Source organism: Acipenser ruthenus, chromosome 26, assembly GCF_902713425.1.
Source record: "Acipenser ruthenus chromosome 26, fAciRut3.2 maternal haplotype, whole genome shotgun sequence".
Classification (NCBI taxonomy): domain Eukaryota; kingdom Metazoa; phylum Chordata; class Actinopteri; order Acipenseriformes; family Acipenseridae; genus Acipenser; species Acipenser ruthenus.
The window spans coordinates 23,902,538-23,919,724 of NC_081214.1; the positions used below are offsets into that span (position 1 = coordinate 23,902,538).

Consider the following 17,187-nt stretch of genomic DNA (forward strand, 5'->3'; position numbering starts at 1 on the left):
CCCCTCTCGTCTTCATCTCGTTACAATTTATGAATGGGAAATAAACACCGTTTACCACTCCGTGTGCGGATTCCACACAATGTTTTGAAACGGCAAAACACTGACGTTTCAATGACGCACCCACGTCCTTTGTAACAAAGCCTTATTTGGAAACCCGTTTCCTTCTCTTGATTCACCGAGTGTTATACAAAGGCATCAACATTCAAATCGAGACGCACATGTACGGCACAATACTCTGTTTCGACAGGAGACATACAACCAACACTATTAAAACACAATAACGAAAAGAAGCAGAAAGAGTAGTTTTTTCTTTCTTCCGTGAGTGTAAATTGCGCTTGTATTCTTGATAATACGGTGAGTACCGCCTCTTGTTGAGCCGCCACGATGCCTTTAGTTTCCGTGAGGGTGGGTTATCATCATTATTGAAATCCAGCAGTGAGGGTGAAGCTTGCTGTGTTAAACATCCTACTTGTTCCTGGCTACTTCTGTCCTTTTTGACAGGTAATGACAGCTCTATTTATCATCACTCTCTCTTCATAGCTGTCGCATTATCAATATTATATTCATAGTGAGTTATTCTGTGAGCGGGCGGTGAAACGGAATGTATGGACTCGCATCCAAACCCACGCTGGAGTCGGGTTCAGAACGACGTGGGTGACGCGAGTAGGGAGGGAACGTTATTATCGAGAAAATTAATTCAATGTTTTACCAGAATAAAAAACAAAACACAACGTTGTATATAATGATCCGTTTGTTTTCAAACCACGATTTTACTAGCGCGTGTTTGCGATCTGAGTTGTGTACAATTTTGAATGGATATATATATATATATATATATATATATATATATATATATATATGGACATGGTATATGTGACTCGTGTGCTTAATGTAAAAAGAAACGCTTTTCAGATTTGTAATCAAGGTTCTGGTTATGAACCTCACACACACATGATATTCATGTTAAATATTGCATCAGAAAGCGGGCTGGTTCAGTATTGACTTTCTCTGTCTGAGTGCTGATGGCAGGTTGAAACTGTAGCCGGTGTGAGTCTGTATAAGTGTAACACACACAGACACACACCGATCACGAGTTAGGATTTGTCTGGGATTTGTATCTGTGTTTTTGACCAGCGCAGGATTAAGTTAACGCGGCTGATTAAGCTGTGGGCGCCATACCACATGAAAAGGATTTAAGCAGCTATTGTTAAAATGAGTTCAACTTCAAGCAAGACACGTTTTTTTTTTCTTTTTCGCTTTTATGTCTGTTCCAATATATCAGGTAATTTTACTATAGTATATAGTCTATATATAAATAATTGAAGGCTTCCGGTCGCACTGGCAACGATTTTAAAGTTGCATCAGCCTTACTTCCCCTTAATGACTGTACCCGCCGAAACACTGCTACTGCTGTGGATGTCCCCGGTCATTGTGTGTACAGGTTTGTTTCAGTGATCGCGTTTTTAATACTACGATCAGCAGAAATATGAACACACAAATATAAACACTGGCAGCGGAGTTGTTTTGGACACAATAAATACATTGCATATTTTTTCCATTGCTTTATGGGGGAGAAAATGGCATCCTCTTATGAGGTCATCGTGCATTTGCTTATCCTCCCCATATAAAGACTAGAAGAGCGTTTGTTTTTATCCGTCTCCTTGCATGAAGGGTTAATAGTACGCTTTGAATGCTTGTTGCTGACATGTGATTGTAACCACGCACACACATACACCCCTCCATCGCTTCAATACCATTGGCTGAAGCTCACTTATTTGTTATGCAAAAGCATCAGATAACATGTTTGAACTGTATTCAAGGTCGGCAATGTGTTTTGTTTTCTTTTTTTTTTGCATATTAGAGAACTCTCCACTCCTTAAGCACCAAAAAATCCTCCATCCCCAGCTTCATGCACTTTGGTTTGTGTTTAAAGTCGGTCACATTGGGAATGGGGTGAGCAGACTAAATAAACAGCCAGCAAAAACAAACACCTTTAGTTTGCAGGTGGCGTTTTACAAAGCTTTTGAGTGGCTCGGTACTACTGTGTTTGAACTCAGTCGTGTGTTTTATTACTTTGAGCTCAATCTGAATTACAGCAGAGGAACGTTCGCTATAGGATTTGGGTCTGTTGTGGAATTGTTTAGCTTTGATTACCTTGGCTGCAGCAGAGAAGCCACGCTGGCACAAGGATGTGCTTGAGAGAGCGTGCGTGTGTGCGTGTGTGTGTGTGTGTGTTTTCTGTTGCTAAGTTACCATGATCCTTGTGTATCCAGATTAACCTTCAATGCTAATTCTACTGTATTACCAGCAGGGAAGTCCGAGCCCTTGAGCTTGAAGGGAATACACTACCGTGCTTGTTACCCCACGCTGCTGAAGAGGGACAGTTCGAAGGCTTGTGTCCGTGTTCATTTTGCTCATGCAGTGAATTTCAGAGTGTTCCATGCAGCAGGTCTTGCTAGTGCAGTGTGTGAGCGAGACTAACCTAACCTCGTGGGAGTTTGGTGAGGCTGTGCTTGTGGCACTCGGTCAGCTCCCAGAATTCAACGCTCTCGGCAGTCCTGGATCGAAATCCTGAGGAGTGAAGCGTGAAGGAGTGAAGACCCCTGTTGCATAGCAGTTTCACCCAGTCCAGGTTTTACTACGAGCTTGATTAGCCACAGCGTACAGGTAACAAGTGCAGGTGTGTTTTATTAAACTCCTTGTAAAACCAGGAATGGATCAAACTGCTATGCAATGGGAGTCTTATTTCCATCCCTGAGGTCTGTTGAGGGGCAGCGGTGCTGTTGAATGCCTCCCCTCCCTTTGATAAGAATTGCTGTGAAAATGAGTTGCAAGAAAAGCAGTGCTTTTAGGTCCAATTCTGAAGAGGGTAACGGATCATTAGCAGGAGGGCGTGTTTTTGTTGTTTTTTTTGGATGGAGACGAGTTGTTCATCGTCCTGCTAAAAGTGTTCCAATTTAATAACAGCAAGCAATGAATAGATCCATGTGCCCCACCCCATAGTATCAGACTCACAGAGCCGTCTCTGCTGACTAATGAATGAGCCACAAAGACTGGCCTGTTAGTTGATGGTTGTGAAAAGTGGTGGGATTAGGAAACTTGGGAAAGGTTATAAGAAGGAGGATTGTCTGAGAGGATTATCGTTAATCGCTACCTGTACACTCCCAACGTTGCGGCGCTATCCTCTGAGAAGGTGCAGGGGGGGGGGGGCGGAGGGTGCTCGGAGGTACCCTGGCAGCGCTGCTTCTCGCTGACTCCCTGGCAGCAACATCACAGAGACGAGCGGTGCCCATATTAATAGAGGATCTGGGGAGAGGCAGCGTCTGAGAGGCTGTGAAGATATGCAGACTCACGTAGCTGCCTGTCTCTGTTAACAAAAGCAGGCCCCTCTTAATGAAACTATCATTCAGGAAGAGAGGTGGGGGGGGCGGCCTCTAAACAGTGCCACAGGATTCTCATCCGCTACAGAGACTGATACACAGAAACAGCCAGAGCACATGTTTTTGTGCAGGGCTGGCATTGCCTCGCAACAAGCCACTTGTTCTTGTCTTTCCTATGGCATGTTCCGTGCCAGTGCCTACATTCAGCACTCTACCTCAGCTAGATGAGCCTCAGCATGTGTGGACCAGTCTTTATGCCAGCCCTGTATACACAGTATACCTCAATCCTCCTGCTTTCTGTCTTTCCCTGAAGCCCTTGTCGTCACATTTATGCAAGTGCATCCCTCTGCTGTCAGGACACGGACAATGGGATTGCAAACGAGCTGGCTTCGTGCCGAGTGATGGAGGACTAGGGGCCGGAAATCCTGGATTTGAGACAAAGTCTCCGCTTGAAACGGACAGGGCTGCCAGCCGTCTCTGAGCTCTGAGCTCGATGTACAGCAGGCTTTGGTGGTGTGTTCTGTGAACGTTCCAGATCCATGTAATGGGTTTGCTCAGGAGAGCCAGCTTCTCAACGTTCCGGTTTGTTTAACATACCTTTGTCAAGTGGAAGTGTGTTTTGAACACAAACGCTTGAGGTACTTGAAGGCTTCTGATGCCACTGTGAAAGTGTGTGTGTGTGTGTTATTGTGCAGCTCGTTGAGGAACAGAGTGGTTGACATGGAGATCGTAGACCTGCTGTGCTTGCTAAGCGGTGTCCCTGGGAGGTGGGATTGAAAGAATAGGCTAATCACTGTGTGAGGCAGGCTTTGAGAGGTTCAGCACGATGGAATTGTGCACACGTAGGGTTAGTCTGGTCCCAAGACCCAGTCAGTTGAGCACTAATCCCGTCGTGGACTCCACGTGGTTAGGATCAGGGCCAGTGCGTGGCAGGATTAACGTCTCTATACCTGAGAGAGAGAGAGAGAGAGAGCTAGGCAGGGTGGCGCTGCTGTATCAAAGCTTGAGCACAGCTTGTCAAGGTATTGACTTTGGGTTTCAGAGTGGTGGAGCGTGACGCGACTCAACGCCCCGGACAGGGTTTGTTGATCTCAAACTGCGGCTTCAGAAATGGAGAAAGAGTGTGGTTTAGATATGCAAGGCCAGGACTGTGTACAACAGTAAAAGCAATGTAGGACTGCACTGGCACTGTCCCTAGACTGGCTGCACTCTGTTTATTGAGATCAGTGTTGCTAAAGTCACTGGGATTTCGAAGAGGAGGGCAGAGGGGAGCCGTGACTTCCTCTGGTTAAACCGGCTAGAACGAGAACATCAGTCATGTTGTGCTTGTGGCGGGCATTCTACTGATGTGGATGCAAGCGTCCCGCCCCCCTGAATAACTGGCTCAGGTGTGTAAAATCCAGGGTAACCAGTCCTCGCCTGCCTCTGCCTCTCCCTCCCAGACAGGACTTGATCTGCACTGGCTTCACACAGAGGAGGAGGGGGTGGGAGGGAATCACGCGGTGCTTTCACAGGGTTACTGCGTTTTTCCTTCCATTACCTCGTTACGCACGTATCGCCTGTCAAACGCATTTAAATATTTATCCGGCTGTGAGAAGACAGGGGACAGCCGATGAAAGGGTCTGGGTTTGCTCTGGCAAACTTCCAGCCTCAGAGCAGAGCAGTGTCGCTGGGCTACATCACTGCCCTCGTGATGTATAGGGTGACTTTCGGGGGCTAGATTAAGTTACCGTTGCTTTTAGAAAACAGGACAGCATTTTAAAACCTCTGTTGGCAGCGTGTCTGCATCCAATTACAGACCCAATTTCTGTTCCGCAGGAAGCACCTCCAGCCCCCAATAGCCTTTGTGACCCTCCCTCAGACTTCATTCAACACAAGGAGACGAGAGGGGCTGCTGTGGGGTTTCTTAAGTGTTGGCTCTTCACAGGAGAAGCAGTGCCCTCCTTGAAGCTGTAATCCACTGCACACGGGTCCTGACAACAAGAGGCTTGTTTTTGTTGGTCTGGCAGGCAGCCGTGACCTTTATGGCTTTCTATAGAAACAAGCTGGTTTCTTGCCCTGCAGATGTTCAATGTTACAGATTTCAAAACCAAACGGTTGCATACATGAAGCCCCAGGTGCAGTTTGATCCATTCCTGGTTTTGCTTTGAGTTTAATAAAAAGACACACCTGAGTTTGTTCTTTGCACACTGGGGCGTAAAACCTGGGCTGTGGATGTTACTTGCTTCACTCGTTTTAATCCTCTTTGAATGTTCACTTTTGCTTTAAAATAATAGCAGTGTGGAGTAGTGGTTAGGGCACTGGACTCTTGACCGGAGGGTCGTGGGTTCAATCCCCGGTGGGGACACTGCTGCTGTACCCTTGAGCAAGGTACTTTACCTAGATTGCTCCAGTAAAAACCCAACTGTATAAATGGGTAATTGTATGTAAAAATAATGTGATATCTTGTAACACTTGTAAGTCACCCTGGATAAGGGCGTCTGCTAAGAAATAATTAATAATAATAATAATAATAATAATAATAGTAGGGTGCCAGGCTGCTGTGGGTGTGGGTCATGTGTCACGCAAGCTAGCTGCTCACTTTCCTGTTAGACGTGTGTGCGTTTCTTTATTTCTCAACAAGGTGTCTTTTGTTACTGCTTCTGTAAGGAATGCGCGACTTTAAAAGCATTCCTTAGGAAACTGACAGCGATCTGAGGACCAGCAGGGCAGCCCACGCAGCCAGCCCGTGCGGTGGAGCAGGAATATCCAGGAGTGGCATACGCTTGGAGCTGCAAGTGAACTGCGTTTCAGTGATCCTTATTAAAAAGCCTCCTCTCAGTATAGCACACACTGTGTGTCCTGCCTGGAGCCTCACTGTAGGAGAGTCTGAATGTGAATGATATGTATTTGCTTACGATTGTAAGTCGCCCTGGATAAGGGCGTCTGCTAAGAAATAAATAATAATAATAATATAGGCAAACCCTACCTGTAACTGAGGGACACACCTGGTGTCTTTCATTCAGGCATCTGCTGTTCCAGGTTTTGGCATACAAAAGGAATGCTGTTACAGTCACTTCTAGGTAAGGACCTCACAGTAAGTTGTGCTTACAGTAAGTGGATGAACAGATAATGACAAAAACAGATTGCAAGAGGAACAGGGAAGTAAATATAGATATTTACAAAAAGTAATAAAATGAATCGGGGGGAAAAAAAAAATTCATAATTGCTTCATAGGTCCAGGAAGTTAAGTAAGTGCTGGAAAATACAGACCACTGTGGAAATCCATTGTAGCTGTTGTTTTAATGTCGGTATCAGTTTACTTTAGCCTGCCTCGTCACACGGGCTCCATCGGTCCCACCCTCAAAGGTGCCCAGACTCTGTAACACCTTTGTCTTTATCGGTCGCTCAGGAATCTGCTGGTTCACGGTTGTTGGCAGGAAGGATCGTGAAACTAGAAGTCTTTTCAATATATTTTCACACAGGAAACCCACTTGTTGATCACAGTGGAAAATGCAGCGCACTGTGCTTTAGAAATCATTCTCTGATTGTGTAGAAATATTTTATTGATGTTTGGTTACTAACGTAAGCCAGTTTGAAGCAGCTGCTAAATTTTGGGGAGGAACGCTATTGTTTTTTTTTTACTAGTCGTTGTAATTGAATGATCGCATTGTAATTGAAGGATCGCATTGACATTGTAATTGAATGATCGCATTGGCATTGTAATTGAATGATTGCATTGGCATTGACCCTTGCTCTGATTGTTGCTGATACTGGTGACAGGCGTGTTGTTGGTAAGGTCCTCCAGTTGTGATGAAATAGGGGATCTCTAGAACTGATCTCTTGTTCTGATTCCACACAAGACTCTACAGCTTCCTTGTGGTCGATACGATACAAGCAAGCTGTGGTTTCTTGTGTCAGAGTGGGAGGGATGTGTACCGAGCTGAGAGGGTAGAAAAGAGCCAGCCACACACACACACACACACACTCACACACTCACACACTCACACGCACAGCGTCCTGGGTGCTGCGTTTATATCACGAGAAGCTGCTGCCAGGACTGCGGAGGGAACAAGACCAGCCAGGGTATTGCTGTTCATTTACTTTTATTGTCATGTTGCTGTTTGATTTGAACACTCTTAACAGGAATTTGGTACATTTTAAATTGAACTGGAATGGACTTTGGGAGGGTAACATAACGGAGAATACTTTCGGCATTTAGAGTCTGGTGGTAAAGTGAGTTTGAGGAGTTTATTCACAGGTTATATTATTAAAAATACACGTATTTGATCATTTCAGCTTTAAAAAGATGCTTCGACGGCTAGGTCTTTATCAGAAACATCACTGTCTTGAATTATAAAGTTGAAATGCAAGTCTGGACTTTGTCTGAGCACCACACCTTTCTTTTTAGGATTGCGTTTCTTTCTTTTTAAACGCGCACATCGATGCCAGGTTGTAATCCTGCCCGTTGTCTTGTGTTGGCAGCTCTTAGAAGAAGACTCTCTCGCCATGGCTGGTAAGAAGATGGCTCAGTACGGGAAGCAGCTGCTGCGCCGACGTGCCCTGGACTGTAGCATGGAGGAGACTCGCTTCGCACGCTGCCTGTCCACGCTGGACCTCGTGGCGCTGGGCGTGGGCAGCACGCTGGGCGCCGGTGTGTACGTGCTGGCGGGGGAAGTAGCCAGGGAGAAGGCAGGACCTGCTATCGTACTCTGCTTCCTCATCGCTGCCCTGTCCTCCGTCCTCGCCGGCCTGTGCTACGCTGAATTCGGGGCGCGGGTCCCCAAGACCGGCTCGGCGTACCTCTACAGCTACGTGACCGTCGGAGAGATCTGGGCGTTCATCACCGGCTGGAATCTGATTCTCTCGTATGTCATAGGTGAGTGCGCTTTGTTACAGTGAAAAACACGCGCAAGATGTGGGGTTAAAATAGATGAGAAATCGCTGTTTTGGTTTAGGGTAGAAGTAACGTGCATGGTTAAAACCAACTGGTCAATTGCAACAATGGAAAGAGAGATAAAAGGAATATATAAAAAAAAAAAGAATGGATATATTTCCAATGTAGTTTGCCAATAGGGTGTAGCTACAGTTTTAGATGCCAGTACTGAATGTACTTGTTCAATAGAAAGTGCAAAAAGAAAAGGTTTTATATCCAATGCCAAAAGCAGCGGACAGATTAACAGATCCGATTCTGTCTGTTACACCTACACACCGCCCTCAAGACATTGCTGAAAAACGCTTGGTAGTTTTCCACATGAGGCAGAACTTGAGTGAAGTTGTATTGTAATGTATGATCTCTCCAGGGTGATTAGCTGTACTGTTTAAGAAATCTCATTATTATTATTCAAACAATGCGTACTGTATAGGGTGCTGTAAGATACAAGCTGATTTCAGACCCAGCTCAAGATCAGAGCGGTCAGAAAGCCGCTCCGATCTCTCGTGGAGTGGTACTGGGACCCTGTATGCCTGATCTCTGTCCGGAGCGGTCCTAACGTGTCCTCTCTGTGCTCAGGTACAGCGAGCGTGGCCCGGGCGTGGAGCTCCACGTTCGATAACCTGGTGGAGCAGAAGATCTCCATCTTCTTCAAGGCTTCCGTGTCCATCAGGGTGCCGGGGGTACTGGCTGAGTACCCCGACATCTTTGCACTTATCCTGGTGATGCTGCTGACAGGTGAGGGAGTCCTCGAGACGGGACGGGGGGCGGTACATTCTGTTTTGAGTTGTTTTATTTCAATGTGGTTGTTTTTTTCACATTGTAATGGCACTTTTTATTCTTTTTTTTTTTTTTTTTCCTGAAGCATATACCAGTGTTATTCAGGACTGGGCTCAGCTGGTATACATAAACTACAGAGCCCAGTAGACTGCTGCTAGGATTCTTTTCCATTCCAGGTTTACTGGTTCACACGGAAGGATTCATTTAACACTTGATCGGAGGTTTGCTGTAAGGACAGATCTCTTGCGATGCCAGTGTTCAACCTACTCCCTGTCTCCCGTGTCTCGCAGGTCTGCTGGCGTTTGGCGTGAGCGAGTCGGCGCTGGTCAATAAGATTTTCACCGGGGTGAACCTGGTGGTGCTGGGCTTCGTCATCATCTCGGGCTTCGTGAAGGGAGACGCGCACAACTGGAGCCTGACCCAGGAGGACTTCTACAACCACACCAACACCTTCTCCTCCAGCAACGCCAGCGCCGAGAGCTTCGGGGCCGGCGGCTTTGCCCCCTTCGGCTTCACGGGCATCCTGTCGGGCGCAGCCACCTGCTTCTACGCCTTCGTTGGGTTCGACTGCATCGCCACCACGAGTAAGACACGGGTTCCAGGCTCTAACTGACGCCCATCGGTTCTTTATCTGTTGGAGTTAGCTTTTAGTTAACTGTCTATTTTCATTCTCTCTACTTTATCAACCCCTGATTTATTTTCACTTTTTCTGATTCTCTCTCTCTCTCTCTCTCTCTTTGTTAACCGTCTCTTTCTTTGTCTCTCTCTCTTTCCATCTTTCTGTCATTGCTAACTATCAATCCACCCCTCTCTCTCTCTCTCTCGCTTTCCTCTTTCTCTCATTCCTTACTCCCTCTCTCTATCTCAATACACGTTCTTTATAAAACAGCAGCACATCAGTAAATCTATTGCACTGAGAGGATCAGAGAACACTTGTCTGATAATAGCCGTGGATGTCTGACAACACTAGCCGTGTGCTGCTGCATACCAGTCGGGAGGTGTGTGGCTCAGCGAGGAGTGTGCTGTGCTGTGCTGTGTCTCACTCTCCCATGCCACCCCCAGGTGAAGAGGCTAAGAACCCCCAGCGCTCCATCCCCATTGGCATCGTGGCCTCGCTGCTCATCTGCTTCTTCGCGTACTTCGGGGTGTCGGCTGCGCTCACGCTCATGATGCCTTACTACATCCTGGACACCCAGAGCCCCCTCCCCGAGGCCTTCCAGTACGTGGGCTGGGGCCCCGCGCGCTACATCGTGGCCGTGGGCTCGCTCTGTGCTCTCTCCACCAGGTGGGTAACCAGCCAGTCTGCCCTGGCTGACAGCATTGATCACGCACGCACACACACACGCACGCACGCGCCTTCACACGCACGCAGACACACTCGCGCACGCACACACGCACACACTCTCGCACGCACTCAAGCTACACACAGCTCTGCCAATACAGTGCTCCCACATTACGTCATGACTCAGTGATACATGTCATGTTTTTACAGTGTTTTTCCCGAATTTCTTCATTTTATGGTTTGAAGTTATGGAAGATATATTTGAACCACCTTTGAATGTAAATAAACACATTCCAATATTGTTGTTATTGTTGTTGTTAACAGTGATAAAGCCCAGTGGTGCGTGACTAACCCCTGTCTCCTCTCCTCTCCCCCAGTCTGCTGGGCTCCATGTTCCCCATGCCCCGGGTCATCTACGCCATGGCTGAGGACGGGCTACTCTTCCGCTTCCTGTCCCGCATGAACAAGAAGACCAAGACCCCCCTGCTGGCCACCATCGTCTCGGGGGTCATCGCAGGTACAGCGGGGGCGCGGGAGGGGGTGCACACGCTAACTCAAGTGTCGGATTCCACAGGAGGGGTCGTTTTTAAACAACTTTCGCACAGGACTGAAAATCAATGTAGAAACAGATGGCCTGCTGAATTAGTCTTTTTCATTCGGTAATCTTTAAAACCAGTGATTTAACAGATAAACAACAAAGAAATGTACGAAGAGTAAGAGCTAACCCGGTCCTCTCCTCTCCTCTCCTCTCCCCTGCAGCGCTCATGGCTTTCCTCTTTGAGCTGGCAGCTCTGGTGGATCTCATGTCGATCGGGACCCTGCTGGCGTATTCCCTCGTTGCCGTCTGCGTGCTCATCCTTAGGTCAGTGCACAAAACAAACCTGACCTCCAGCATGGTGTTAGAGCATGAATTAAAAACATATTGTATAACATGCATTAAATAAAACCGTGGTAAGACAAGTAGCACGTACAGTCACGTGAATAGGACCCTTCCTAGGATGCACAGCTGAGTGTATGCTTGGGTCCTCCTCCCAGGTACCAGCCAGGCTCGCTGAGCAGCCCCGGTCAGTGTGAGAAGATGGTGGATCTGAGCGGAGAGAAGACTGCGATGAACGACTCGGACAGCGGAGACGAGTTTGCCTGCGAGACCGTCCCTCTGAAGGAGAAGTTCACCATGAAGCTGCTCTTCGTCCCCAACTGTGACTTCCCCACCAAGACATCCGGGCTCATCGTCTACATCACCACCGCCACCATCTGTGAGTCTGAAAGGCTGCTTCATACACTTTGATTATTCTCAACTGCGGCACGATGGGAGGGTGACCAGTAAACCCAGGCATGGATCAAACTGCTCTGCAGTGGGAGTCTTATTTCCATCCCTGTCATGACAGCAGTGTCAGCGCTGGTTCCTGTGTTTGAATCTCTCCCTGTCTCTCCCACAGCGCTGGTGTTCACAGTGCTGTGCTGTGTCCTGTCTGTGAAGATGCCCTCCCTGGTTGCCGGGGAGCCCTTGTGGGTGACGGTCTGCGCTGTCCTGGCGGCCGTGTCTATCGTCTGCATCGCCATCATCTGGAGACAGCCTGAGAGCCGAGAGTCCCTCACGTTCAAGGTGAGCTGGGGAGGACGGGCAGCGCACTGAAGAATATGTATCTCACATGAACACTGAAGTATTGCAAACAGGGAATTAGCACAGAGCTGTTATAAAGGAAGCCGACGTGCAGTGTAATGTCAACATGGCCCAACGGTGAATTGTTCACGTGTTGTTTTATGAAGTACGAGTACATTGGGGAGGTATTGGAAAACATCTCCCTTTTAAAAATACAACCGTGTTCCTGGTGTTGAAATGAAGGAGCTTCCCTAGCTTTGTATACAAGGGAAACAAAGCGAGCTTCTGTTTTCCGTTTCATCTCTTGGCTGGAGTGTGTGCCGGTGTGTTTGCCTGCCTCTGTGCTGAAGGCTCTGTTCTGTTTACAGGTCCCCTTCCTGCCTCTGCTGCCCCTCTTCAGTATCTTTGTCAATGTCTACCTCATGATGCAGCTCGACGCAGGGACCTGGGTGCGATTCGCTGTCTGGATGACTATAGGTGAGTTTCAATCTCCGTACCGGATCATTTCAATATTGTATTTCACTAATGCTTTGCAGTAAATGCCTTGTGTTTCATCTCTCTTGCTCTCGCTCTCTCTCTCTCTCTCATCAAATGCTCAATCATACATTGAATGTTTTTTGGTTTTGTTTTATTTTCTCCAGGATTTCTGATTTATTTCGCCTACGGGATCCGGAACAGCTCCGTGGCTCAGAGCTCGGCAGATAAAGACAAACACGAGGCAGCCCTCGGAGCCAAGACCCCCATTTACCTGAAGGAGGAGCCTGGGACTGAGAGCTCCGGAGCTTGAGAGAGAGTGAAGGAAGGAAGGGTGTCCACCACTGAACCAGCTCCGTCAGCCACCTCAAGCAGGAGGTCAAATTAACCCAGAGAAATGAACTTCCATGTGTGCGTGTGTGTGTCTGTGTCCAGTACATTAATGTATATGTTGTATCATACTGTATAGAGATATTTATTTGTATGCATTAAATATAGTTGCTTGGGTTTGGGGAATGGGATTCTCGGCACACAGGACTGAATCTGTCCGCTGTGCAAAACTGAGTCTTCCTTCAAACCCTGTTGCAAAACTACCTGTGCAGTGCAAGTCAGATTGTACATGTGCAAGCGTCTGTATATTTATTAAAGCTGGCAGTATGCATATATACTGTGTGTGTATAGAAGTGTGCAGACAATGGATGTTTATTTACATGTAAATTGTAGAGCATTAATCCCATAACATGCTTTTAGAAAACTGCCATGAACTGAACTAAACTGAAATGTAGAAATTCCAACCAGACAGTAGCTCCGGTGTGAGCCGGGCCCGCGTGCCACTGCCTCATTGTTTTATATAATCACTAAACATCAGGGTGAAGCAAAGCCTGTTGTACAGTATTCAGCAAAGAAAGGCAGAATCTATAGCAGAAATGTATTGTATCTATAGCGTCTCATTTTACACGTGTGTGTGTTTTGCACAGTGGTTGGGACTAACCAAAAAAAGTGAACTGAACTGAAAACACTAGGCTTACAGGAATCCGACTTGATCTGTTTGTTGTGTGTCTTGCCTTCTGTTACTGAACCATCTTAATCCCAGATCATTTGCAGAGGTTTGTGTTTGTAAATATTTCAAGACGAGAGTTCAGGGCTGAACTTTTGTCAAACAATTTGTTACTTTTCATTTGTTTTGATCTTTATCAATGACCTTGTGCGTGTGTGTGTATAGGCCATCTGTTTTTAAATATCTTTCTTCATCTCTGTGATGGATTTGTCGAGGTATTGAGGCTGGTGAAGCACAGCTAGTCCAATTTGTTTTCACATTGTTTGATTTTCTTGATTTATTTAATGAAATGCATTTATATTTCATGAAACCTCCTTTAATCAAAAGCAGAGTCTGGCTTCTGCGTCCTCGCCCTGTGTTGTAAACGTAGTCCTGGTTTCACAGTTCTTTTTGATTCCTGTGTTACAGCGTACAGATTAATAATAATAATAATAATATGCGGTTGATCGCTGATTTCTGTATCCAGTCTATTGTATCTATTTATAAGTTTGTTTAAATCAAACCTCGTTTGTCTCCGGGATTGTTCCCAGTATGACCTGCCATTTGAAATGCTGCGATCTTCCAGAAAAGACAGACAAACAGACAGACAGACAGACATGACCACTGTGGTGTTAAGGTCCTTGTTTCAATATTTATGAAACCACCCCTTGGTATTTAATAACTTGAATCTCCAGTATGTTTTGTAATGTCAGTGATGGTCCGAAACGCAGCTATAAAACAGATCCTAGTGTTGCTTTGTGCAGTCCGGCAATGCAGGGGAGCGAGTCTATTATGTTACAATAAGTTGTATTTCTCACTGGACTGCTAGTCCCTCAAAGTAAAAAGCAGGCAGCTTGGAGATACACAGCATGCTGTGTAAGTGTGAACACAGCGCCCCAAAACGTGGAGATTTATTTACATGCAAATTGTAGGGCAATAATGTCATAACTGTTTAGAGCATGGCGCTGTGGAGTGAACTAAAGTGAAATGTAGAAATTGGATACGCTGGTATTGTGGATTACCAGGCTGAAAGAGCAGGAGAGGGGGGCAGTCTGTGAGACTGCATGCTGAACGTGATGCAGCTGGTGTGTGTGTTTCACACTGAGATTATTCATGGCTTTGTGTTTACTTCAGAGCTTGCTTCTGTTGATCTGTGGGCTGCGTTGCGATGATGATGTTGTAATATTTGTTTGGAGGTGATTCAGCGCTATGTAATAATATTTTTTTTATCTATTTTTGTAAATAGAAGGGTGATATTTTGGTATTAAATGTACTTTAGTCAGAGAAACACTTGCATCTGTATTTTAAAAAAAAATGGATGAAAGATTTTGAGCTGGATGACTCAAGTTTTAAACTATTATTATTATTATTATTATTATTATTATTATTATTATTATTATTATTATTATTATTATTATTATTATTATTGTTATTATCTACTATTTGTTCTAAAACAATGTTACGCTAGCAATGTTACGCTTATTAACATGTTCAGTTTTTCCAAACTGTTCTTCAGCAGACCGCTGTGCTTTTACTGCAGTGAAGATCCAAACAGAACCCACTTTCGCTTCTGTATGTAACCCAAGTACACCTGCAAGTCCACTGTAGCCTTCTGTTCTGTATGCACCAGGCCCGCCTCTGTGCATTCTGGGTCCTGGCCTATTTGAAAAGCACTGTCTCATTTCTCTAATGTTGTGGATTGCTTTCTGCTTTTGTAAATGTGTATATATTTTTTTCTGTACTGTTTGTACAGAAATGTGCTTTGTTTTTTTAAATAAAAATCTGCATTAATCATTTCTGTATTGTGGTATATTCTATCCTAGCGCCTCTTATAAAAGTGTCCCATAGTAAAGGCAACATGTAGTAAAGCATAGGTAAGCATTGTAAAGCCCAGAGAAGTGTGGTAAAACAAATCAAAATAATAAAAAAAACATGATAAATCATTGTGCACTATGGGAAAACTGCTAATGGGCTGGAAATGTACCATGGGAAACTTTTAATAAAGGATATTATTATTATTATTATTATTATTATTATTATTATTATTTATTTCTTAGCAGACGCCCTTATCCAGGGCGACTTACAATCGTAAGCAAATACATTTCAAGTGTTACAACACAAGTAATACAATAAGAGCAAGAAATACAATTTTGTTCAAGCAAAGTACAAGTGTGACAAACCACAATTCAATAATACAGCAGATAATAGTGATAGTTACATCAGGATATGATTAAATAGTGATAGTTACATCAGGATGTGATTAAATACAAAGTACTACAGGTTAAACACTTGGCAGATTACAGTATTCTGAAGTACAGGATTAAATGCAGTAAAATAGGGGGCAGATAAGAGCAAAATAAAGCACATTTACACGAAGGGTGATAGTGTCCCAGGATACAAACAGAGGAGTTCTACAGGTGCTGTTTGAAGAGGTGAGTCTTAAGGAGGCGCCGGAATGTGGTCAGGGACTGATAATAATACAATATTTTATTGTATTATATTATTTTATTCCATGGTTTCTTTTACTGTTAACCTCTCGGTACATGGCATACAAACCCCACATTACAGCAAATCAATACATCTTAATACAGTTGCTGACAAGGTGTTCACATTTCAAATGCCCTTGAGCTGTAAAACCCCTTTTTGCAAATGACCTAGATGCGAGGAAACAGTTTACCTCGTCTAACACGTTGTAATACAATTAGCCTGATTGCAAAGACTTTGCTACGTAGAGGGATTGGGGAAGCCTAACGCGGGGGCTGAACTGACTGGAGCTCAGCTGCACCCCAGTGGGTTTTTACTTTTCTTGCAGTTCTCTGAGCACCTGCAGATCAGCTCAAAGATCTGCTCAGAAGCATGCTGTTCAGGGGCACACTTATTACAGAGCTGCAACCTTCCCATAAGGCACGGGCTATTTCAGTCTCATGCTCCTAATTGCTTAAAGCTTTGATCGTTGGTGTGCTCAAAATAGAGGACTTCCTGGAGATGAGGCTTTCATTTCACCAAGCATTCGTATACAGTGGCAACTATTGTCTTTGATTAAAAAAGTAATTGGTGATGATGTGGCATGTGCTTTAGATATTGAAGAGTAAAGTTGAGAGGCGTTCATGGGAAACGGGCTGTGAAATATACAACATGTGGTCCATTTGAGCTGTATCTGTATTCAGATCCCCCATTCAGGCGGGTCAGAGGCACGGAGCTGTTGTGAGACCCAGAACTCCTGTTCACACAGGTCTGTGACCTTGACGAATTTGGTAAGCTGAAGAGTGCTTTACCAGGGTGTCCAAACCCAGTCCTGGAGGGCCATCCCACTCCAGGTTTAACAGCTCAAGCTACAGAACTCATGACTTCAGGGTCCGGTTTGGGTCAGTTCAACAATTTAGAACAAAGGCCAGGAGTGGCAATGCTAACTTTGGTCACCACTGGTTTAGATGCAGTAAGATCATGGTTTAGATGCAGTGAGATCATGGTTTAGATGCAGTAAGGTCATGGTTTAGATGCAGTGAGGTCATGGTTTAGATGCAGTGAGGTCATGGTTTAGATGCAGTAAGGTCATGGTTTAGATGCAGTAAGATCATGGTTTAGATGCAGTGAGGTCATGGTTTAGATGCAGTGAGGTCATGGTTTAGATGCAGTAAGATCATGGTTTAGATGCAGTAAGGTCATGGTTTAGATGCAGTAAGGTCATGGTTTAGATGCAGTGAGGTCATGGTTTAGATG

General features: G+C 45.3%; 1 protein-coding gene across 5 annotated transcripts; it reads left to right on the forward strand.

Annotated features, from left to right (window-relative positions):
* The first annotated feature begins 184 nt into the window (after positions 1-184).
* Positions 185-15,261, forward strand: LOC117412317 (cationic amino acid transporter 3-like). Of its 5 annotated transcripts, none has more exons than XM_034020598.3 (11): positions 185-354; positions 7,845-8,238; positions 8,872-9,030; positions 9,363-9,656; positions 10,135-10,357; positions 10,732-10,871; positions 11,114-11,216; positions 11,390-11,610; positions 11,794-11,960; positions 12,326-12,434; positions 12,599-15,261. In XM_034020598.3, the coding sequence occupies exons 2-11, from the start codon at positions 7,869-7,871 to the stop codon at positions 12,742-12,744; spliced, it is 1,932 nt and encodes a 643-aa protein (XP_033876489.3). In that variant the 5' UTR covers positions 185-354; positions 7,845-7,868; the 3' UTR covers positions 12,745-15,261. The 5 variants fall into 5 exon arrangements, with proteins under 5 accessions (XP_033876489.3, XP_033876487.3, XP_058856861.1 ...); XM_034020596.3 differs by lacking the exon at positions 185-354 and adding an exon at positions 361-501; XM_059000878.1 differs by lacking the exon at positions 185-354 and adding an exon at positions 1,247-1,282.
* Positions 15,262-17,187: the final 1,926 nt, after the last annotated feature.

Bases quoted from the DNA above. Each gene is read 5' to 3' on its own strand.
- LOC117412317 (XM_059000878.1), top strand. From the start codon at position 1,262: ATGTCTGTTCCAATATATCAG. The intron at 10,358-10,731 runs GTGGGTAACCAG...CCTCTCCCCCAG, and splicing joins CTCTGTGCTCTCTCCACCAG to TCTGCTGGGCTCCATGTTCC. The intron at 11,217-11,389 runs GTCAGTGCACAA...TCCTCCTCCCAG, and splicing joins GTCTGCGTGCTCATCCTTAG to GTACCAGCCAGGCTCGCTGA.